This window comes from Telmatherina bonti, assembly GCF_933228915.1.
Source record: "Telmatherina bonti genome assembly, chromosome: 17".
In the NCBI taxonomy this organism is placed as follows: Eukaryota; Metazoa; Chordata; class Actinopteri; order Atheriniformes; family Telmatherinidae; genus Telmatherina; species Telmatherina bonti.
Window position 1 is genome coordinate 28548827 of NC_136615.1, and position 23953 is coordinate 28572779.

The 23953-nt window shown below is 38.5% G+C and overlaps 1 protein-coding gene across 1 annotated transcript in view; it reads left to right on the forward strand.

The window, feature by feature from the left end:
* Positions 1 to 1607: 1607 nt before the first annotated feature.
* Positions 1608 to 23953, forward strand: part of arrdc1b (arrestin domain containing 1b) — a gene marked incomplete at its 5' end in the record, with an annotated part of 45644 nt that continues 23298 nt past the window's right edge. Inside the window, 2 exons of the mRNA XM_079257197.1 lie at positions 1608 to 1725; positions 21728 to 21838. Of these exons, the coding sequence (XP_079113323.1) occupies positions 1608 to 1725; positions 21728 to 21838 (229 nt within the window). The remainder of the gene's footprint in view (positions 1726 to 21727; positions 21839 to 23953) is intronic.

Here is a 23953-nt window from a genome sequence, read left to right on the forward strand (position 1 = left end):
AGTACTTTTTGCATATTTGTATTCTCAAATTACCACACCACATAGCAGGAGCAAAAGGAGAAGGAGATGCTGCTCATACTCTTACTCCTGCTATGGTTTTGTGTAGGCTGGAGCTGCTTCTGTATTTGTATTTTTTTTTTTAATGCAAAGAAGGTCGTCTAGCAGTTTCTCAGTACGTGTGTATTTAAATATTTTTTTTTGTGTGGAAAGTACCATACAGAGATGCAGCTTTCAGGGTGTTAACAGACTACATTTAGTTTTACATGTCATTGACTATTGGTAATTATTGACCATTTTAGAGAACTACTAACGATATTAGTTGCAATAAATTATATTTTTTTAAATTCCCGTTTTACAGTAATTTTGAAAAAAAATGTATGCATATATTTATAATTTTTTGTATTTATGAATATACTTACAAAATGTTGATTAAAAATAAAAGAACTATTAAAACCTAATAAAACTGCACAAATAAAATTAAAAAAATAAATTATAATAAAATATCACTGGCAAAATGTAATAAATGAAATAAAAACTCATGAAACAAAAGAACACATAAAAGACACATACATAAAATCATAAAATCATCAAGTTTATCTAAAAAAAAACATAAATACATTTCAACCTGTGCATCCTCAGTCTGGGGGGGTCAACTCTAAGAAGGACTTGAGAGAGCTTTGTAGATTTGTCCAGATGTTGCATAAATTTAGACATCAAATGTTCTAAAAGTGCTTTGAGTGTGCTCACTCATGCAGTGACAAACATCTGACGTGCACTGCCACCTCTGGGAACTTTTAAGATTATTCTCATAGCATCATTACATGCAACTTGGAACTTTTGCATGGCTGATTTTTGTTATAAGAAGACCACAAATGAGCTGTATAACAAGCTAACTTTAACTTTAGAAGAACAAAAACCAATTTTTCCTTGCAATGGTGTTTCCATGTGCGTGTAATTTACATTACCTATACATATCATTGTCATCACTACTATCATCTCTTAAAAGTGCACAAATGTTTTTTTCTATTAGTACCAAGGCCGGATTATCCAATGGGCATTATGGGCACAGGCCAAGGGGCCCACTCCCAGTTGGGGTCCACGTCAGGAAAACACCAGCAGTTTGGATATAAAACAAAATGTATATAAAAGCCAGTTACACCACAGTGTCCAGTGTATTTCTACTGGTGCAACAGGCTGAGAGGTGTTAGAAATGTCACTTCACAGTGTATCATTTTCACAATGTTGCTGTGGGGAAGGGGGCCTCTGGAACACTCTGGGCCCAGGGGTCTGTGCACTTTTAATCCGGCCCTGATTGGTACAAAAAAAATTTCAGAATGTTTCCTCTTTCTTAATTTCATTAGGATCATTAATAAATAAATTTTGATCTTAAATAAAGTTATTGTTTATTTGTTTACACATGTGGTTGCTGTAATTTGGACCACAAAGCCTTTGAGCATCTGTAATCCCTGCCACGACTTCCAGCGGTCAAAATGACGTCACAGGTCGCCATGGAGGGAGGGAGGAGGGTGAGCTCGCGCGGCGGCAGGTGAGAGCGCAGAGCAGCAGAACCGACGCAGAACAGCACAGTAGCAGAGCGGAAAGGAGCCATGGGAAAGCTTCAGGAATTTGACATCACTTTTACCAACAACAAGGTGGTTTACGGTCCGGGAGAGTCCATAAGCGGAACAGTGAAGATCCGGACCGGCCACTCGCTGCAGTATAAAGGTAAGCCTCGGGTGCTTTTAGCGCAGTTTCAACAACGGAGGAGAGGAACAGTAATATTGTGCCAGCGTGTCTCCACCGCCTGGCTCAGCGGAGCGCGCGCACACGCGGAAGGTTTCGACGTAAATAAACTTTTGCCTCGCGACGGAGGACGCTGTGGAAAATGTAGGGACAACGAGCCTGATTAACGGTTGCTCCGCAACCGATTTAAAAGCTCGTTTTGTCGCTGCTCACGTTGGGAACGTGGTGCGGACCACCGCGCGTTGTGGTGGTGCTGCGCTGGGAGTGGTGGACGCTATGTGTGTGCGTGTGTGTGTGTGTGTGTTGGAGGGGGGGGGGGGAGAAACCACTCCGCTCGAGCAGTCGCTAAATTGTTGCGCCGTTTTGGCGAGTTACAGTCTGCTGTTATAGTCCCTTAAAGCCCACAACTTGCATCACAACATGTTGCTTCCTTGTCTTGTTGAAGCCGCAAGAAACGGTTCAAAAAGCGGAACATCAGGCGTTAAAATGCGTATTTTATCTGTAAATGTACTCAAATTATTGTATATTTTTAAAGCTTTAATGCTTAATTTCAGGTGAAAGAGTGGTTATTGTTGAATATGGGTGGGAATAAGATGGAGCATAGCTTTTGGAGTAAACAAGGAGTCCATTGTATGTAAGTGATCCTTGTTGGATTCTCCTCTGATAATAAAGGACTGCTATCTTTATCTGAAGCACTTCTTCTGTGGGAGTCTGGTACAAAGACATGATAATTGTCAAGGATACTTTTAGTAAAGTGAAAAAAAATAGCAATGTCAGGCTGCAGGGACACATTCAATGTGGCATCAACACTGACATGACAACAGCACAATTCAATTTCACTTATTTCTTTTAAAGTACCGGTAATGGCAACATATGCATCTGTGTTCTGGCATGGTGGGATTACCTTTCTGTTGCATTATCTGACCAGAAGTAGAAGGATACGGCAAAGATCAAACTTGCTGCTGAGCTCTGTTAACATCATAGCTGTTTTCTCTATTTGCAGAAACTCCTAAACTGAACTCTGCTTTGGCAAAAGTTGGTGCGGACACACAGTGGGCTTCTTTAAATTGAATGAACAGCTCAATTAAATCATTTGATATTAAAAAAAAAAAAAAAAAAAAAAAAATTGAGCTCTGATTTCACATCTGCAGCAAAGCAGACATATCAAACAATGATTCAAAGTGAAGGATTTTTGTTTAAAGCACATTGTCTTCTGTTATAATCAGTATGTATTGAGTCATGTGCTGCAGAGTTATAGTCATGTTTGGAGTCGAAATGTGTTGGGGTGTCAAACTCCAGTCCTTAAGGGTCGTTATCCAGCAGGTTTTTGTTGTTTCCCTCCACCAGCATAGCTGATTCAAATCAGATGGATCCAGCAGCTTCTTGTCAACTTGTTTATGAATTCCAGTAAGGTGTTTTGGAGCACGGAGACAACAAAAACCTGCAGGATACCGGCCCTCGAGGACTGGAGTTTGACACCTGTGAAGCTTACTTGTACGAAATAGCATTTTAAAGCTTGTTTTGGGTAACTTTTGTCCCTTATTTAGGCTGACTAGTGGACTTATTAAAACTACTCTATCTTAAGAGCACTGAAGCAGGGCCGGATTAAAAGTGCACAGGCACCCGGATTGTTCCAGGGGCCCCGTTCCACACCATAACATTGTAAAAATTGTGAATGATACACTGGATTTCTAACATCTCTCAGCCAGTGGTACCATAGCAGTATACTAGACACTGTCCTGTAACTATCTAGCTTTTATGTACATTTCGTTTCATGTCCAAACTGCTGGTGTTTGCCCTGCGTGGGCCCCCATGGTTGTGGGCCCTTGGGCCCATGCCCATAATGCCCATTGGATAATCCGGCCTTGAGCTGAACCTTTCCTGCATCCGTTAGTGAACAGTAATGCATTATAGCTGCCCGCTGACATCCTCTCCCTCAGCAGCAGCAGCAGCAGTGGCATATGACTCTGCTTTTTGTTTCTTAAGAAGAGTCTCCAGGAGAGTTACTGGTTTCTTCCTATGTTGTCTGGACAGTCAGAGTAGATGCTCCATTTTCTGTATTTCATCAAGAATATCTGATTAAATCAGACGATGAGTCGTCTAGACAATGCTCTGGTCACTTTTTCAAGCTGTATATAACATGTGATTAAGAGCAGAGATATTGATGAGACTATTTGTTGTTGTTTGTTTACAATTCCACAAGATGAATGGCAACAATTCTTTTTCATGGAGGAGTTTCTGTCTTTATTGTTCCATCATGCAGAGGAGCAAGCCGTTGCCTTCACTGTAGCACATTTTGACTGCTTAAGTTAAAGCTAGTCTGCAGCGTGTCTTCAGTTTCAGTCAGCTGTTCCTTTTCTTTGTTTCAGTACACATAAGACCAGCTGCTTCCTGCCGCACATGTTCAAAGCACCTACGCAAGAAATAATCCAATTTTACCAGTTTTTTTTTCTTATAACAGGACTCTACATGAAATTACAGTGAAGTTTTGTCTTCTGTGTGTTTGTGCTATTTGGCTACTCGTGTTATTCATTACACAGATAACACTAATACAATCTGTATGGATCTTTATCTGTGTTTTTCCTATCAATACTGCAATGTGAGCTTGTTATGTACAGTTATCAGTCTGTATGAAATATGTTCACCATGGGTTTGATAAGCAAACGTATGTTTTCTGAAGTCCTGAATGTTACTGTGGCCACATTCTGAGCCTTGCTCTATTATTGATGATGGAGTCCATTAGACAGCATTTCTACTTATGCTTTACAAAGACAGTGATCAAAGCGGCCGTGCGTCTGTGATTCAGATAACATGAATAAATCACGTTATTTACACATAATGTTGAACCAGCATCATAGCTAGTTTTTCTAGATGTATAAGTGATGTTGTGGTTAATATTTCTGGATAATGTGGTTTGTTTGGGAAGGTTGCTGGATAAAAAGTTTTTGTGTCTAAACTGAACATGGTTGGCAAGTTTAAGCATAATTTATTTTTCCTTTTGTGTATATAAATAGGTACATTTTCATCAAACGTCACAACCCACACACATCCCATGCATCTTTTGCATTGGCATGGTTGTTGGGGCATCACATTATCCAGTGGGCAGAGTTCACTTCAGAATTCTGATGTCACTTTCAGATAATTTTGACCGTGGAGGAGACCGTGATGACAGGCATTCACAGAGAGAGGCAGTACAAGAAGCAACACAGTAGATGCTGGTGGTCTGTGTGGTTTACATACATTGGGGCTTTTTTGTTTTGCTAGTCTCATGCCAGCTATTTGGGGTGGGAAATGAAATTAGAAAAATCGAATATTGGGATTTTTTTGCTCCACAATTTTAAAATAAAGTTTTTAGTTAAAAAATGTTTTATTTTCAAATAAATAAAAATGATGCGTGATAACATTTTTGTCATTTTCTTTGTTTTTATTGTTCCTTTTTATTTGTCTTCTTGGGCATTATAGCATTGGAATTATGTTCTGGATACTGTGTTGTTTTTTCCTCAATGAAATTAAGAAAAATGACAAGCAAAAAAAGTTTTTTGAATTTTTTTGATTTCGTTTTTAGTCTACCAAAGTCAGCAATTTCAAAGAATCATGAGAATCGCCATTTAAATCTAATCGGCAGCCAAAAAAATTGAAAATAGAATCGAATCGGGACAAAAGCATATCGTCACAGACCTACCAGCTATTAGGGCTGTGATGGTGTGCTTTTGTCCCGATTCGATTCCAATTTTTTGGGTGCTGATTCGATTTCAATTGCGATTCTCATGATTATTTGAAATTGCTACTTTTAGTAGATTTTAAAAATGTATAAAACTTTTTTTTTGCTCGTCATTTTTCTTGATTTCAATGGGGAAAAACATCACAGTAGCCAGACCATCATTCTGCTGCTATAATGCCCATGAAGACAAGTTAAAAGATCAATAAAAGCAAAAAATGACAACAATTTTGTAATGGATTATTTTTATTTATTTAAAAAAAAAAAAAAGATTTTTTAACAAAAAATCTATTTTAAATTTTGATGGAAAAAAATTCTGATTTTCAATATTTCGTTTCAATTTTCCCACCCCTACCAGCTATGTTGCGCTACGCTGCCCCACAGTTTCCAGTAGTACTGCTACTTTTACCATGTGCAATGACAATGAGGGTGTGTGTGCAAGAATCAGGTGATACAATATGTATCACCATACAGGGGCAACATTACAAAGTATTGGTAAATGTGTATATATGTATGCATGATGTGTATACACTAAGATTTAATAGTTAGAAAACCGTTTTGCATATTAAGACTGTTTAAAGCTGCTAAATACTTAACATCAGCTTACTAAATTAAAACAGAGGGATCTTCATTTTATTACAGAATATATAAAACACTTTCTGTTTAAAAGGTAAGTTAAGAAATTAAAAAAATGCCTTATCAGTAAAGATCTGTTCTTCATTAAAAACATTTTTTATGGTGCTTTTGAATATGGGTTTAATATCAGGATGTATTTATATATCTATATTTTCTACAACTGCTAATCTGCATGCTCTTTAAATAGAGATGTAAATTATGCAGAAGATCGACAGAAGTCTGTTTTTTGTATGCATATTTAACATGGAACGCAAATAAGGCTTTAGGTTTGCAAAGTTCCATCTGAACCACAAAATGCTTGGAGTGATGTCCTTTGAGCTGATAAAAACAAAGTTCAACCATCATGCCCTGCAGCACTTTGGTGAGAATCAAATGCAACATATCAGCACACATATCTGACTGCACTGTGGTTGAGAGATGATGGTTTGGGCACATTTTACAGCCACCTGGACACCTTGCTGTCTCTGATTCAACTATAAGCTCCTTTGTGTCCCTTATTATTCAAACATAAAGTGTGTGACCAGTCTCAGAAATTGGGCCATACAACGAATCAATGTTCTCAAACCAGAAACATATCTACAACAGAGTGACTGAAGGGTTGGGGTGGTGTTCAGACCTGAAGATTAGAGCTCAAACTGATTGAAATAATCAAGAGAAATTGTGCTTAAATTCCTGCTAAACTCAATGGAATTGGAAACATTGTAAAGAAAAGTGGATCATCTTAATTCACAATAATGCCAGAGCCTCATATGAAAATGAAAACAATAGAAAACATGTTAATTTAATAAAAAAGGGAAGAAAGTTCACCAATCAGAAGAGGTTCAAATAGTAATCAACATCTTAATGAGTGAAATGAGCCCTGAGTAAGTGCTGTGTTGGTCTGGGTTACTTTTTTTCCCCTGACCAGTTGTCAGACCAGGAAGCCAGTAATAGAATGGTGAAGTACTTTGCAATCTTTTGTCGTGTTATTTTATAAAATATGCTATCTTTGGCAGTAATTCTATATTGTATTATTGTTATTGTATTATATTATACTGTCTTAGAGTTAAAAAAGAATATGCTTCCTGTTTCTGAGTCAAATCATTGAACTAAAAGTTTGAGTGGTAGGTAGGCGTTGCTTCTGTGTAGACTGATGAGTTATAGATCTGAAGTGGAGGCCAGAGTCAGTCTGTTCAGTTTAGCCTCCACTCTGTCTGTTCCCCTATTAGCAGCATTTACAGTCACCTGATACAGGAGATGTTGGTGTATTAGCTTATTGAATCAGCTTCTGTAGATATTTTAGACATTTATCTACCTGGTTATTGACTGCTGAGGTCAGGTTTCATTAAAAAAAAAAAAAACATCTTCAAGTTTTGATACTTACTTACAGAAACATGTGGGAAAACCTTCTTGGGCTTTTTTGGATTTACCTTACCCCAGTTATCTGTGATAATAACACCAATTTAGTGTTTTTTTTTTTTGTCTTTTATAAAAGTCCTGTGGGTTGTGAATCACATGTTGAGTCACTTATGACAAATGGTTAATGACTTCTGCTTGTTTTCTGCATACGCAGCAAAATTACTTGCCAAGTCCTGTTTAGTCCTCAATTTAGTTTTTTCTGAAAAAAAACCCAAACTTTTTTCTATGGATGTGGGTTTTAAAGCATTTTTTTTCTCTCATTTGCCCATATTGCAGGTATAGGTTTAGTAAAAGTACTCAATAGGTGTTGGCTGCTATTAAAGAGCAAAACTGAGCAGATGGTGCTTTTATCACAATGATATGTGAGATTTTGTTGTATGTTTATTATTTTCCATTTGCCTTCATGCCTCCTTGAACTCATCTTTTGTATTTTAGTAGACAGACAGACTTTATGAATCCTGAAGGAAATTTTAACACTGGCTGCTCATGCATTCCATAAAAACGTTAACACTTGATAAAATAGGATAAAGCAATATTAAAATCACAAAATAAATAAATTGATTTAAAGAGATTGATTGATTGAACTGAGGTTAAACTGTTGAACAATATTAAAATGAAGGTTAATGGGCTGAACACACGAGGTGGCGACATTGCTTATTCTCCATTCATTCGTATGGAAGTTGCATAATGAGGCGAAAATCGCCGTCGTCCTCCAGCAAAGCGACATTCGTGCATGTGAAATTTCGCCCTTCTTCATGCAGACATGCACACGGCGATTTGCGGCGTGCCACACAAAGCTGAAAAATGTTCAGCCTTTATCGCTGTCGCATGGCACTACAACCAGCCAGCGAAGGTTTCACTAGGTGCGTTTCCATTACACCTAGAACTGCGCAAAAACTAAATATTGCAGTAAAAAAACGTTAATGGAAATACCCACATTTAAAAACAAATCTCAAATATAGCTAACAAGTTTTTACGGTCTCATGAGGTGTTTTTTTTTTTTTTTTCACATGTTTCTATATAGAAACTTGTTGCAAAAATGTAATGGAAACATTTTTAACGCATTTATGTGTCCCCGGACGGGACATGGGGGGTCATGACCAGTTCATTTCCAGTAAAGATGGTGCGGTGTGGAAAAAAACAACAGAAAATTTCTGAGTTTTAGAATTGAAAAGGAGGGAGAAAAGCTTAAAACAGTCGAAGTAAATTCTCCACAGCAAGTAGCAAACACCATAATAACGCTACGCGGCTACCTTACAAAAGCTGCAGTTTTTGTAAAATCTTGTTCTTCTCACGAGCATTTATTGCTAATGGCATAGACACTGTTCAATGGAAACACCCGTAAATTGTTGTTTGTTAAAACTTACAAATATAGCTTTTATTAAGCAAAAAATGCAATGGAAATGCATCTACTGACTGTTCCCTCCAACATCATTTTTCTGACAAGTGATCAGAGGTTGTGATGTCGCCTCCCTTGTGTTCGGTTCTCAGCTGGGTTACAATGAATTTCGCCTGTCACTCCCCTTGTGTCGAGACCATTGCAGTGCACCAGCACATAAAGTCTGTTCAGGCTTTAGTGTCATCATATGATGAATAAAAAAAACCTAGAAGGGTGGATTGACTAGAAGGAGCCATTTCTGAAATACATCCTGCATCTTCTGCTATTTTGAATGTTGTCAAACTACTGCAACCACTGCTACTTAAATTACCTCCTCAATACCATCACTTCCTGTCACTTTCACTTCTGTTGTCTCTAGCTTAACACGCACCATACTTACAGCAAATGGAGGAAATTCAGATCATAAGGAGCTATACGCTTTCTTGAGATTGTTTTTTTCTGTTTTGAGAAGCTGCCGTCGCCTTTCATCAGAGCACAGTTGGTTTTGTGCCTGATTATTTTTCCTTTTGTCTGTGGGGTTATGTGAGACTTGGAGTTTATAAAGGACAGAGTACATGAACTTTAGCCAAAGGAACCAGTTTTAATCTTTCTGACTTTGCTGTGTTTTGTCCTGAAATGAGTTATGTGGCATGTGATTACACAGTGAGCGTAGCAGTGACTCAGTGCGACTATGTGATGCCCTTCAGTGTGGGCGGGAGGCATTGATCCACATATACTTCATCAGTCGCTGTACTGTGTCCATTGAAGGGGTTCTGTCAGCTGGAAGTCTTGACACCAGCTGCTCCTCTTCCGCATTGATTTAATCATGTTAATTATAACTCCTTTGACCTTCATAACCAAAAAACTGGCCAACACCACAGCTGTTTATTTCCGATTTTTATGAAAGAATTGTTTGTTACTTCCCCCAATAAGTGAGGACCCACCCATGCTGACTCCCTCTCCTACTTGTTTAACAATACTGTTTCATTTCCTGTAATGCAAAATGAAAAAAAGAGTGAATCACCAGGCAAAAAATGTCACTCCTCTGTAAAAGTAGGACATGATATTGACTGGTGCATGGTGATAAAGAAATAAAACCTATTGGCTGACTGATAAAAAAAAAAAGTGGTTTATTGCGTGCTGCTGTGTTCACTAAGGCCTTGAAATTTTAGTTCTTAGCAACTGTAGCTTTAGACCTTGGATGAACTGACAAGTTATATATCATTAACACTGTTAAATCTGCATCTACAGCAGCTAATAAACCAGATGGAGCAAGCAGAGCCTTGACAGAATCCTCATTTCTCAGCATCTCTGTGGAAGTGATGATTGAAATCCTTGGTTTAACTCATCAAATGATAAATTTAAATGTAAAAAAAATGACTAGTCCCATAGATACGCCACTTTTTATTGAAACACCTTTGGGACAAAATATTTTGTTCCTGAAGCAGGGCTGTGAATCAGGTCAACATTGGACAATACTGATTGTCATAATGGAGTAGTCAGCGCTTAAATTTAAGTCTGTATTGACATAGATATCATCAAAGGTAATCCTAATCTGTCTGAGAGTCAGTGTTTGCACATCTGAGTTAATACAGCAGTGTCACACATCTGTCTCAAAATGATGAAAAAAAAGAGATGTACTGTGCCAACAGATTGTGGTGCTGGGTGGCAAAATCGTACGTCTGTGTTTTCCAAAAATGTACCACCCTCATTGTATTTGATAGTGTTGTTTTTTGCTTATTTTTCATTTATTGTTAGCCATATTTTCCAGAGATTGCCCAAATTACTGTTTTTAGATTCACACACAAGCCTATAAGAGAATGGCACGCTGTAAACACTGACTTGTGTCCCCATCGGGGCTGCATCATGGGGGGACTTGAGCCGCCAACCTTTAGGCCAGTGGACAGCTGTCCAATACAGACGTCACGGTTCCAGGCTGGATAAGGTGGGACGAGACAATATCGAAAACCACCATATTAAATTATTATTACGTCTGTTCTGATTGCACAGCAACTTAGCAACTGTTCACACACGCTAATGAGTAGCATGCATATTTCCCTCTATAAATTCAGTGTTTTGTGTGTGATGTTGTTTTCTGTGCATGCACTCTAAACTGGGGCTGCATGATTTTGACCAAAATAATATTCACGATTATTTTGATCAGTATTGTAATCACGATTATTAATCGCGATCATTCATTGTGTCTGGAAAAAATATGTATTTTTAATGCACCAAGGCAACGCCCCTTTGGAAAAATAATTACAGGAAGGGATTTCATATTTCTTATCCAGTGTTTTGATGCAGCTGTATTTTCCATTCTTGACATGACTTGCTCTCATCAGTCTAAAACTTGTTACATCCTCCACAAGAAACTTCGTCTGAAGCCGGGAGGGATCAATGTGGGCGATGTCTGCTGTTTGTTCAATGAAGCTGGTTATTTCATATTTAAAGAGCAGCTTGTCTACGGCAGAGGGGGTTGTGCATGCGGCAGGGGTTTTGTATTTTAATGCCACATGTTGCAAAAATGTTTGTATTTTTTATCACCTTGATCAGCTGTTTAATCAAAACAATCTGTTTTACCTGCACCAGGAAAAATGTGGAAGTGGCATCTTACAGCTTCATGCTTTTCCGTGTTAACCGCACCCACCTCAGATGTCCGACCAATTCAATACTTGAATGGCTGCTGGTAAAAGGTGCGCGCTTGGTATTTAATTAGCTTAATGAAGCCTTAACAACGCATTCGCCCCCTGGTGGTGGGCAGACTATTGGTTGAGAACCTGAGCGGTAAGAGACAGAGCTTAAATTTTGAATGTAAATATTGTTGACGATCAAGTTAATTTAATTGTGGCCACCAAAACTGTGATCACGATCAAAATCTGATTAATTGTGCAGCCCTACTTTAGACCGTACACACTTCAGTCTGATGAAAGTTGCCTTTAAATTAAAATGGGGAAAACCATGCCAAAAAAAAGGTATGATTGCACATTAAAAACTGCAGTGTTAATGTAACCTCTGATATTCATTTTCTAACTTTTATCATTTCTTCACAACATATATATTTTTTGGTATTGTTTTCTCCCGTAATCACGGCTTCAGCAGAAACTTGAGTCAGTTTAAGATAGTTGGTTACTAGAATAATGAAGAACGGCAAAACAAAAAGAAAAAAATGTAAAATGTACTTAACTTTTTTGTACAACTTCTCCTTTTTGAAAACAAGCAGACTTCTGGGAAATACAATGAAGTGCTGAATTTATTTGGCAGTATTTTTATTGTAATATGCGTGAACACTGAAACTGCTTTCAGGCTCATTCATACCATGTTTGCAAACTTGACTTCATTAAATCATAAATTATTTTAGTTTGGTCTTATCTGTATTGAAAATGTTTCTTTAATTAAATCAGTAATCATATTTAAGTCAAATAGTGATTCCAAGAATTTCAATCTAAACTCAACTCCCAGTCCTGCTCACTGGGTTTCATCTTATAGCAGTAAAAAGTGGAAAATTTATGTCATGACAGGTAATGTAAGCACGGATATGCAGAGTACAGATTATGCATCTACTGGTTTCATGATGCAAATGCTAAAGGGGTAAGTCTCTTACACACGCATGCAAACATTTTAAAGGGTGTCCTACATGCAGATTCAATCCAAACAAAACTTCATAACCTGAGAGGTCATGTACAGTTGTGCAAAACGTGCTTTCACATTTAAGCTTCCCATTTATTTATTTTTATTTTAGTTTTGTCTCACAGAAGCAGCATTTCTATTGGTAAATGCTGGCTGAGGGCATGTCTGAACAAACAGACCCAGCTCTGTGTAGCTGCAGGGGATTTCCTTACAGTTGGGAGCGATAGATCATGAGATCAGGTGGCTCTGCTCGACATACCTCGCTGAGAGTCATTAAAGAGGGAATATGCAGGAAAAGTGAGAGGGACTAATTGTTTGAAGTGCTTAAAGATTTAATGAAGGTAGCAAGTGTAGCATTGGATTACTGGGCCACCTTATGATACAAAAAGCTGCGACTTGGGGGGGGGGCTTTTTAAAGAAACTGAACGTGTTTTCTTTCTTTTTTTTGTACAAAATTCTTCAAAATACTCAAGATATGAGCATGCTACAGAGTTTATATTTCCAGTTTGTTGCAAAGAAAAAGCTGTTTCCAGCGATAGGCCATATAACAGCTTTATTTATGACAGTCCAGTCTTATCACACAAACACTGCTGTGGGAGTTGCCATACCTCATTATCCTGGAATGTATGAGTGACGTTCAGTAAGCTTTAAATTGCATGCAAAGAATGTTGGATCAATTCATGTAATTCAGTCTTTTCACCCGATTCTCTTTCAGGTAGAAACTATTGTTGCTATGAGGGCACGTTTCCTCCCTGGATTGTTTTGTTTGAAAGGCTTAGAGGATTTCTTCAGTCGTCTTTGTTTGTTATAAAATCGACACCTCAAATAAACCCTCTGAAGCTTCTTTGTTCCTCTCTGTCCACAGAAGCTCTAAACTCAGTATAATGGCTGTAAATAAGGAGCTAGCCATCATCAACCCAATTTCCCAGCATGATTTGTTCATGTTTCCCATCTATGCTCTTTGAAGTTTTATCCCACAGTCTGTGAAAGCTGTTCTGTTGTCATTTTTAATACTTTTATTCTTGTGTAAGCATAATTTTTTTTGTAAACGCTCTAGGGGTGGGAAAATCAAATCGAAAAATCGAAAATCGGGATTTTTAGCTTCACAGTTTTAAAATCGATTTTTTTTTTGTTTTTTTGTTTTTTTGTTAAAAGAATCAATTTTGAGTAAATAAAATGAATCCACTATAAAATTTTTGTCATTTTTTAATTGGTTTTATTGATATTTTTATCTGTCTTCTTGATTCTATGATCTGGCTACTATGTTGTTTTTTCCTAATTGAAATCAAGTAAAATGACTAGCAAAAAGAAGTTTTCTACATTTTTATTTTGTTTTTAATCTACAAAAATCAGCAATATCAAAGAATTGTGAGAATCGCAATTTAAATCGAATCAGCACCCAAAAAAATCTGAATCGAATCAGGACAAAAGGATATCGTCCAAGCCCTAAAAAGCTCCTAGTTTTCAGATACCTTCTTTTGGAATACCTGATTTTAAAGCATGCAATAAAGGGCTGGACAAATATTGATTTAATCGATTAATTCAAATTTGCTGTTGATGAAGATTTTTTTTTAACGAAAATCGAGATTTTTCTTTTTGTCCCGCCAGCACCTTTTGGGCTTCCGTCAATCATAGTGACGTAGAGCTGGGCGATATGACGATATATATTGTTTGTCTATAATTTCATATGAGGCTCTATTGTTTACGCCACAATACTTTACTGCAGTCTTTTACTTTATTTTATTTTATGTGAAGATGCGCTTTAAGGCATGCCAAGCCGTCTGACAAATAACTGATGACTGACACAAAATTACACAACAGCAATTTTATATCGTTATGTGCCTCGTTCTGAGGATATAAAATGAGCTATATCGGGATGTGAGATTTTAGGCATATCGCCCAGCGAACTAGTGACGTCAGCGCACTCTCGCTTTTTTCCTTCCGAACCGCATAAACACATCAACATCAGCGAGAAAAAAAGACCTCGTTCCCAAATAAGTGAAACTTTTATATTTATTACCTCATTCCCAATTTATTGTCAAAATACTCTCAAAGAAGTAACTATTTTTCTTCCAAGATTAGGCACTTTTATTTTAATAATTTATTAGGTTTTTTTTTTGTTTTTTTGTTTGTTTTTTTTTGAATAAAGTTATACAAGTGAAATGAGGCTTATTCTTAAATGCATGCCTAAAACCTAAAAACAAGCTCACTGTGGAAAAGCACAAAGTGCAAACATGTGTGTTATCTGTTCATTGTTTCCAGGGGAAGCACCTGCCATCTTTTTTTACAAGCTTGTTTAACAACTAGTTTTGTTGCCCTTTAAATTCAGGTAAATTCCTGGGCTGACTGCAATGAAAGCATTTTTTAAAAAGAATAATTTTTGATGTTTGTATTTTTTTTTCTTTAACAGTGAATCAGTGAATTTAACAGGGAATCAATTTAAAAACGGATTTGGTTTAAAAAAAAAATTGAAGATTTTATTTTCAGGCCATATCGCCCAGCCCCAATGCAAAAGAAGAAGCCAATTTCCAGAAAGGAGTAGCCTAACGGAAGAAATTCCTGCAGAGGGAGTTTGTTTGTATCAATGACTCAGTAAACTCACTTAAGTTCTTACAGGAATGTTATAGATTACATAGAGTGGTTAGCAAATGTTATAGTGATTTTAATAAGTTAACATTTGAGCCACTTGAACTACTTTCTTTTAAATAAAGCTCCAGAGACTCTCCCAGTCTGCGTCAGAAGGCATGTTCGGGCAGCTAGATTTGGAAACGCCATCAATGACGTCCTATATGTCTGCCCTCATATTCTTAATTTGTGCAATCCAATGAGTTGTAGCACCGAGATCATCGCTTCTTCCAGACACTCTCATGAACTGTGGAGGTAACCTGGACACAGTCCAGCACCGGCAACAAATGCAGGCAGCTGCTGAGTCAGAGCACGCTCTCCTGCTGGTTTCCATCTAACTACTGAATGTTTGCTGCCTTCAGGCTGCCTGCTGTGGGATCTTCTGAGGAGAAATGGCCCGTACTGGTTCTTTAAACAGGATTTTTCTGATCTTATAGGCAAACATTTTAAGAAGACTGTGCAAGAACTTAAAAATTACACCCCTGATCTCAACACAGGGAGTTTGAGTGGATGTTTTTTTCTGAACACTGCAGCTCAGTGATCGTACATTTACTTGTTTTATTCTTCGCAGCGATAAAAATCTGTAATCCGGTGGCATAGACGACATATTTGCTAACTGATGTGGCTGCAGCTCACATCTTAGAACAAGATGTTCATTATAAAAAGATGGTAATCAAACAGTCTTTTTCTAAACATAATGTCTCATCTTGATGGATGAACTGGTGAGCCTGATAACAAACACTGGAGTTGAAACCAGTCAGACTTAACCAGAAAGAAAAGGCTTCAGCAATAACACACTTTCTTATCTCTTTCACTTCATCTTTTCTGTCTAATGTCACCTTACAGTTGTTTTTATGGATACTTTCACTGATCATATTTTCTAGAGATGTTGCCAAATTGGTGTTTCATGTTTACTAATGAAAGCCTTTGTTATCGGAAGTTGAAGTCCACAAACAGAGTTTTAAAACATTTTAGTCAAACAGGGGGAGCAATGCCCAGAGAGGAAATGAAGATGGTTATCCGATGCTAGCAGAGGCCTCGGCCCACAATGATGATGACAGTCATCTCTACTGTTGTTTGCTGAGACAAATAGATAAGATAAGAAAATAAATAGATTCTGTATATATTTATCTTTCTAACTTCTTGTTCTTAGAACTTTTTGCTTGTTTTGTCCCGCACCACAGCAAGCTTGGCTGCTGTGTTAAGCCAAACAGATTTGCTTTGCAGAGAGGAACCTTGTGGATTTAAAGTTCCCCGTGATGCTTGAGGATTATTCTTCATTTCGTTCAATGATTATTTACATGATGCCATTGTGTGGCGAAGCAGCAAAAACAGCTGCTACAGCAGTAAATCAACTAAAACTGGGGTGTCAAATTCCAGTCCTTGAGTCCCGGCAGGTTTTTGTTGTTTCCCTCTAACAAGACAACAAGGTTGACAAGAAGCTGCTGGGTCTGTTTGATTTAAATCAGCTATGACTTTCAGTCAGGGGACAACAAAAACCTGCAGGATACCGGCCCTCGAGGACTGGAGTTTGACACCTGTGAACTAAAGAATACCTCATACAGTATATGGAAGAACACAAAGCAGACAGTCATCAGGAGCACCTATGAGAAGTTAAGCTAAAAAAAAAAACCTCGAATAACAAAAACACTAGAAATTATTTCGTAATTAAGCATGCAGGACAGCACAGTGACTGTATAAGCGTGTGTGAATGTGAATTTGAGAACAAAATATCAGGAATAAATTGTGTTCAGTGATGAGTGTAGATTGTGAAAATGAGGCTGCAGCCACTATGAGAATCAGAAGCAGACGAAGATTGCCTTAAAAACCAAAAACACCAGCAGTTACCACAGATTATAAAACCCAACCCACTGCAGGGTGGATCTCCTACCAACCCAGACAAACCAGAGCCCCCATGTGGACAGAGACAACAGCTTCCAGAAGTTTTTTTTCTACTCTGTTTTCTTTCTATTTCACTTTGTCACTCCATCTCTCTTTTCTTTATTTTCTCGTGTCTGGTGATAAGTCAAAACTAGAACATTTTTTTCCCCCTTCTTGACTTCATCACATGCTCAAAACTGTTTCTGAAGAAATTAAACCACAGTAATTCTTCAGGAAATTACGCAACTTTACAAAATTCTTAAACGCTGTGGTGTTATGGTGGATCCAGACAGACATTTTAAGGAGAAGCTTTGGTTTTGGCTGCTTCCTTTCAGCATTTATGTGGTGGAATGTGATGACGCATCATCCACATATCTGGATCCAGATCTCGTTAAACTTATCATTTCTCCATCTGGCTCCATGTTTCTGTGGAGAGGCCGGCCCTTGCTCCGCTACAGAAAGCCAGCTTCTCTCTTGTGACAGAACTTCTTACATTTAGCTCCTCTGCTGCTGCTGCTGCTGCTGCTGCTGGGGATATTAACAGATTACCCCTGCTCTGACCTTTCCCGGGCTCTTTGCTATGCCACAACGGACAGCTGTAAACAATATCTCATATCAGACACGTGTCCTTCTTTTCCATCTTTTACTGCTTCACACCTTTTATAATGCTGCCGTGACGATCGGTGACCCTAGAAAGCTTCGACTCTGTCATCTGTCTTGTTTAAGAAAAAACAATAGCACCTGTCTACTCCACGTTAACACCGAGTTTAATTAATGGCCAAATAAATCGATGTTAGTTTTCACGGCTGAAGGGCGTCTCCTTGTTTCATGGGCAGCAGATTTTTTTTTTTTTTTTTTTTTAATTTAAATTTTTTACTGGCAGAGTAGGGCCGTCCTCTTAGTGGAAACTGTGCCAGCAGCCCTGCTGGTGCAGAACTCAGCCATCTGCCACACTGGGTGTGTGTGTGTGTGTGTGTGTGTGTGTGTGTGTTTGTGTGTGTGTGTGTGTGTGTGTGTGTGTGTGTCTGTCTGTATACCCTGTCATGTCAGTGCAGAATCCTGCAAGGGTGTTGGTCAAACACAGTTGGTGGTGTGTTCATTTTTAGCTCCGTCTGTTTGTTTGTTTTTTGTCAGACAGGAATTGGTTTGATTCATCATGTTGTTTTTTGTGATATACATATTTTTATTAGCTAACCTATAAATGAAATAAGGTACAAAGAAAAAAATACTTGTGTATACATAAAATTTGGAGTACATGTGTGACCAGCTAACTCAAAGCACCCTTGAGTTGCAAGCAAGCGGCAACCTCCAGTGGTTAAAAGTGAAGCCTATGCTGAAGTGCATAAAACTGCAGTTCCCTCCTTCATCCACTAGGGGCTGCAAAGCAGAGCAAATCCCCATAGACTACCATGTTAAAAAGACCAACTTCACAGCAGAAATAAACATGTTTACAGCCTGGTTCAAAAATCCATTTTCGGTTTAATTTGTCAGGTTTACCTTCATGACAACTGTGGGGGGGGGGTGATTTATTTATTTATTTTTTTTAACTTGCCCGTTTAAAAGTAATTTAATCTCAAAGTTCGGCATATTTAGGGGTGTGTCATTTTGATTGACAGGTACCAATCTCCGGCTTCAAGTCAGAAGAACGTACTACAACCCTGGTTTTTAGCCGGTTAACAACGTGGCTTTAGCCCGCTTACCTCCGTTAGCTGGTTAGCTCCTGTTATCTCAGAGTTAGTTCGGTTAGCTTTTAGCTACAGAAAGCTCGGAGTTCGCCCAATGTCAATCATCCGCCGTGAGGCTCACGGCTCCCCTCTCAGCTCCACCGCTTTGCCCATATCTGTATTTTCCAGGCGAGACGACGCGCATGACGCTGCCAAGATGGCGATGGTAGGAACCGCCTACCGAACTTCAATTCAGTTCTTCAGAAACCTATGGGTGACGTCACGGAGGCTCCATCCATCTCTTTATATACAGTCTATGGTTGCAAGACATTAAAAGTTTGGCACATCCATGGCATCTTCAATGGTCCTGCTAGTTGTCTTTATTGCTTTAAGATGTTGTTGGAATAACATTTGGCTATTGATGCTGAACACACAAGAAATCTGAATAAGTGGACTAAGCATGAGGGAAAGAACAAAACCAAGAAGGTCATGTGCCACCATGTGACTGTTGGCATAACATCTACAACGTTATTCGCCGTCTGCGTCTTTTTCTGCTTTTCTGGAGATAATACAGATGCTTTCTGCTTAATCATGTTTTTAGCTTGTGTTTTTGTGTGTTATCAGCTATCATTTCCTGACAGAGAGATGGAGAGACAGACAAGGGGAGGAGTGATTACAGAGACCAGCAGTGTTCTCACTGCAGATCCGATGCAGTCTTGAGCGTTTTTCCCCTTATTGCAGCTGATGTACTTGGAGTATCGGTGTGAAGACTGAGAATGATTTCCCCCTCGAAGTTTGAGATAAGAAAGGGAAAAAGAGCAGCTACGCAGGAAACCATTAACTTCCACCCTGTCTTGTGCTAAGCTCATCTGAATTCAGGATGAGCTGAAGGAAAAAGTGCACGGCTTTGTCTCATTTGCATCTGGAAAAATGTGGTGAAAGCATAACCAATGTTGCAATCCAACCCAGTTTAACAAAAAGCATCTATGTTTTGATTTACATTCACCTCTTCTGTCTAATCACAGGGCCAACCTGATGAAGGGATTTCTCCACACACAAACTCCTGTCACTGCCCGTTGACACAGATTATTTATTACTGCAGTACAAACAGCAAAGGCCCACAATGATTTGAATGAATGAATGAGTGAATTTGCCTGCTTCACATGGACAAGCACAGCAATCCATTGACCTCAACAGGAAACGTGTGGTGCCACAGTTTAGCAAAGCTGCTAATTTCTTCCTACAGTCCCTGAACCAGCATTAGTTAAAACATGAACTAAGATTTAAATAAGATTAAATAAAAAAAAAAAAAAAAAAAAAAAACACGCTCGCAAACACAGCCATCCACACACAACAAGAAGACATTCGTGTAACTCCAGGTTTGTTGGGAGAACCAGCACCCTTGGTCAGGAACATAAACTGTATATAAAGAGATGGACGGAGCCTCTGTAACGTCACCCGTAGGTTTCTGAAGAGCTGAATTGAAGCTTGGTGGGCGGTTCCTACCATCGCCATCTTGGCAGGGGCATTCGTGTCATCTCGCCCAGAAAATACATATATGGGCAAAGAGGTGGAGCTGAGAGGGGGGCTGTTAGCGTCATGGTGGATGATTGACATTGGGCAAACTATGAGCTTTTTGTAGCTAAGAGCTAACTGAGCTAACCCGGAGATAACAGAAGCTAACCAGGTAATGAAGGTAAGCGGGCTAAAGCTAAGTCATGTTGTTAACTGGCTAAAAACCGCGGTTGTTCTACGTTCTTCTGACTTGAAGCGGGAGATCAGGTACCTGTCAATCAAAAAGATGCGCCCCTAAACAGGCGAATTAGAAAAAAATTCGCTCCCCCCACAGTTGTCATGAAGGTAAACCTGACCTATTAAACCTAAAATGGATTTTTGAACCAGGCGGTAAACATGTTTATTTCTGCTGTGAAGTTGGTCTTTTTAACATGGGAGTCTATGGGGATTCGCTCTGTTATGCAGCCCCTAGTGGATGAAGGGGGAACTGCAGTTTTATACACTTCCGCATAGGCTTCACTTTTGACCGCCAGAAGCTCCGTCCATCTTTCATATACGGTCTATGGTCAGGAATGAAATCCTCTTTACGATTATGCATGTTTTCGAAGAGTGTTTTCCAAAGAAGAGGAAGATTGACTGAGTCATGTGTTATGTCTGTGAATACTGCCACTAATCATCCTAGACCAGGGGTAGGCACCTCCGGTCCTCGAGGGCCATAGTCCTGCCAGTAGTTTCCCTGCTGCAACACACCTTGCTCCAGTCATTGGCTAATGAGAAAACTTGTGCAGATTTTCTTCCATTTTCTGTCTGGTTTTGGTGAGTTTGTGTGAATTGTAGCCTCAGCCTATTCTCAGCTGGTAGCAGTGGAACCTGTTGTGGTTTTCTGCTGCTGTATCTGCTTCAAGGGTGGATGTGTTGTGTGTTCAGAGATGCTATTCTGCATATGGTGGTTGGAACCAGTGGTGTTTGGATTTGCAATTGCATTTTTGTCATCTCCAACCAGTCTGCCTGCTCACCACCATCCTCTGTAAACCCTAGAAATGTCTGTATGTTTCAATCCCAGTAGATCAGCAATTTCAGAAAGTAACCACAGCCTGTCTGGCAACAACAACCATGTTCACAATCACTGAAATCTGCTTTCTTCCTCATTCTGATGCTTAGCCTGAACTTTAGCATGTTTACATGACGGCTGTGTGTGTTAACAAATAATTAATTAGCCTAATAAAGTAAACCGGTAAGTGTAGTTTTACCTTCTGCTCCACATTGCTATCAAACTGCATTGTCTCTATATAACAAATCCTCTTAAGGCAGCATTTTAGCTGACCGATATTGTTTTACTTGTCTGTGTATACTAAAATAAAATGAAAAATGGGGGAAAAAAAGAAGAAAATTTTTTTTACCCTGAGACTTTTTCTTCATTGTAGTTTATTAATAAAGAAAATACAAATAGGGATGTTATTGTCTTGTAGTGTTATTGGTTTAGTCATTATTGTGAACACACATGTCTTTCAGACTGACTCTAACTTTGTGTTTCCTCCACAGCCATCAAGGTGAACTGTCACGGCTCATGTGGAATCTCCAACAAAATGAACGACACCTCGTGGAGTTCGGAGGAGCAGTATTTCAACAGCATGTTGTCTGTCGCAGACAAAGGTGATTACAATAAATATAAATTACAGATGTATTCAAATGGACAAGTGGAGAATGATACTGGCTGCAGGTAACCTGAACAATTTGATATTTTATGCATTTCTTTTAAATCTTAGCATGCTAATGCAGTCCACATGGTGCTCAGCTTATGATCCTCTTAAATGTGGGAGTGGAAGAAGGTGAATATAATAGACATTGTTAAAATCACACTATTATCCTGAACTGAAGAAGTGAAGTGTCCCCCTCTAACCTGACATAGCGTGCTAAACGTTTCAGTACACTTTATAAAGATTTACTAACAGTCATATGTGTCTCTACGGCGTGCGTATGAGACCAAAAAATCAGGAGATTCGTCACTTTCTCTACTTTTTATTGAATATGTGCTCAAACTGGTGAGTCTGAGATCTCACCAGTCCTCTTGTGACCTCACGAAGGGAAATAACCACCTCACCCGACAGTGAGTACTGCCATTGACCCGCTTGTCCGCTAACTGAGCATGCCTTCAAAAAGTACTGGGAGGACCCAAGCAAGAGGTGCGTGGAGTGGGTGACGGGCACCTCTCAGGACCATTTAAAGGTTCAGACTTAGCACTGTGTTGTCAGTAGAGCTTACTAGAGTCACTTCTGGAATGGCTGAAATTAACCCTTTCATGCATCGTGGCCATATGGTTGACACCTATTTACAAATTAGTTTTTCTTTTGCATTTCCATTAATAAGAATGGTATTTTTGTAAATAAACCACTTCAGTGGATGTTAGGAGTCATCCAATATTAAGTCTCACTGGAGACTAAATAGATGCATCATTAAACATAATGTAATTATGCAAGTTTGTGTGATAAATGGGAAAAGAAAATGATACAGCTATATTTTACAGAAGATTTTTTTACATATATATATATATATATATATATATATATATATGTATATATATATATATATATATATTTTATATAATTATGATTATATATTTATGAATATTAGAATACATTAAATTAATCATAAATCCTGATAAATTGCAAATGTCACTGATAAACAAAAAAGTATCATCCTGATAAATTGCAAATATCACTAATAAACAAAAAAGTATCATTGCATATGTCTGTAGAGGTAAAATGCTGTATTTAAAAATATGTTGCATTGTTTTTTATTAATTTATGGATGAAAGGGTTACGGACAAAGGCTGAACACACCTTGAAAACAATGTTGTTTGACTTCTGGTGCCCATATGAAAGTGTTGGGAAAAAAAAAGTATAATATGGGACTTTTAATTTCCTCCCTCTGCGATGGACTGGCGAGCTGTCCAGGGTGTACCCTGTCTTTCACCCAAAGACTGCTGAGATAGGCTCCAGCTTCCCCACGACCCTTATTTGGACTAAGCGGTTAGGATAATGAATGAATTAATACATTTCCTCCTTATCACATTGTGCCACATTACTGAAGCTTACTTGCTTTTAACATCATTCAGTTTATTAGAAATCTAATGGAACAGGATTTCAGTCCGGTTATGAGCGGTTAAAGTCTTTAGCAGTCAGGCTAGCAGCTCCCTGCAAGTAGGCAAGACATGGTGTCCTGGAGTTGAAACGGTTGGATTTGCTACATACAGAAAGAAGAAAAGCTGATTACATTGCCGACGTCTCTGTTGACTGCAGAAATGCAGTCTTACAACACCGTTTACCCTTAATGAGATCTGTGATCTTCCATCTTTTTTATGTTACTACCAGACTACCTACAGCCTGAAGGTGAAATGTGCCATGATGCTTAAAATGTGCTGTATATGCAAATCACTGTAGAAGTGACTGGCGATCATCGGAGCGTATAATGCTGCAGGGACAAAACACTACTAGGTTAAAAATACCACTAAGCTTTTCTTGCACTTTGCCTAACAGTTGAGGTGCTTTCTTCTGTCTTTTTGCTACTTTATACTTTAAATTCAATTCACTCCATCATGTAATAATTGCATTTATTTAATTTATTTAGTCCTGACATTAGTGATGTCCTTCCTCCTTTGTAGCCAATTAGTTTTAACCACCGACTACAATATACACTACTCACAAAAAGTTAGGGATATTTGGCTTATTCATTATTCATTATTTGGCTGTTCTCTGACTTTCATCAGAG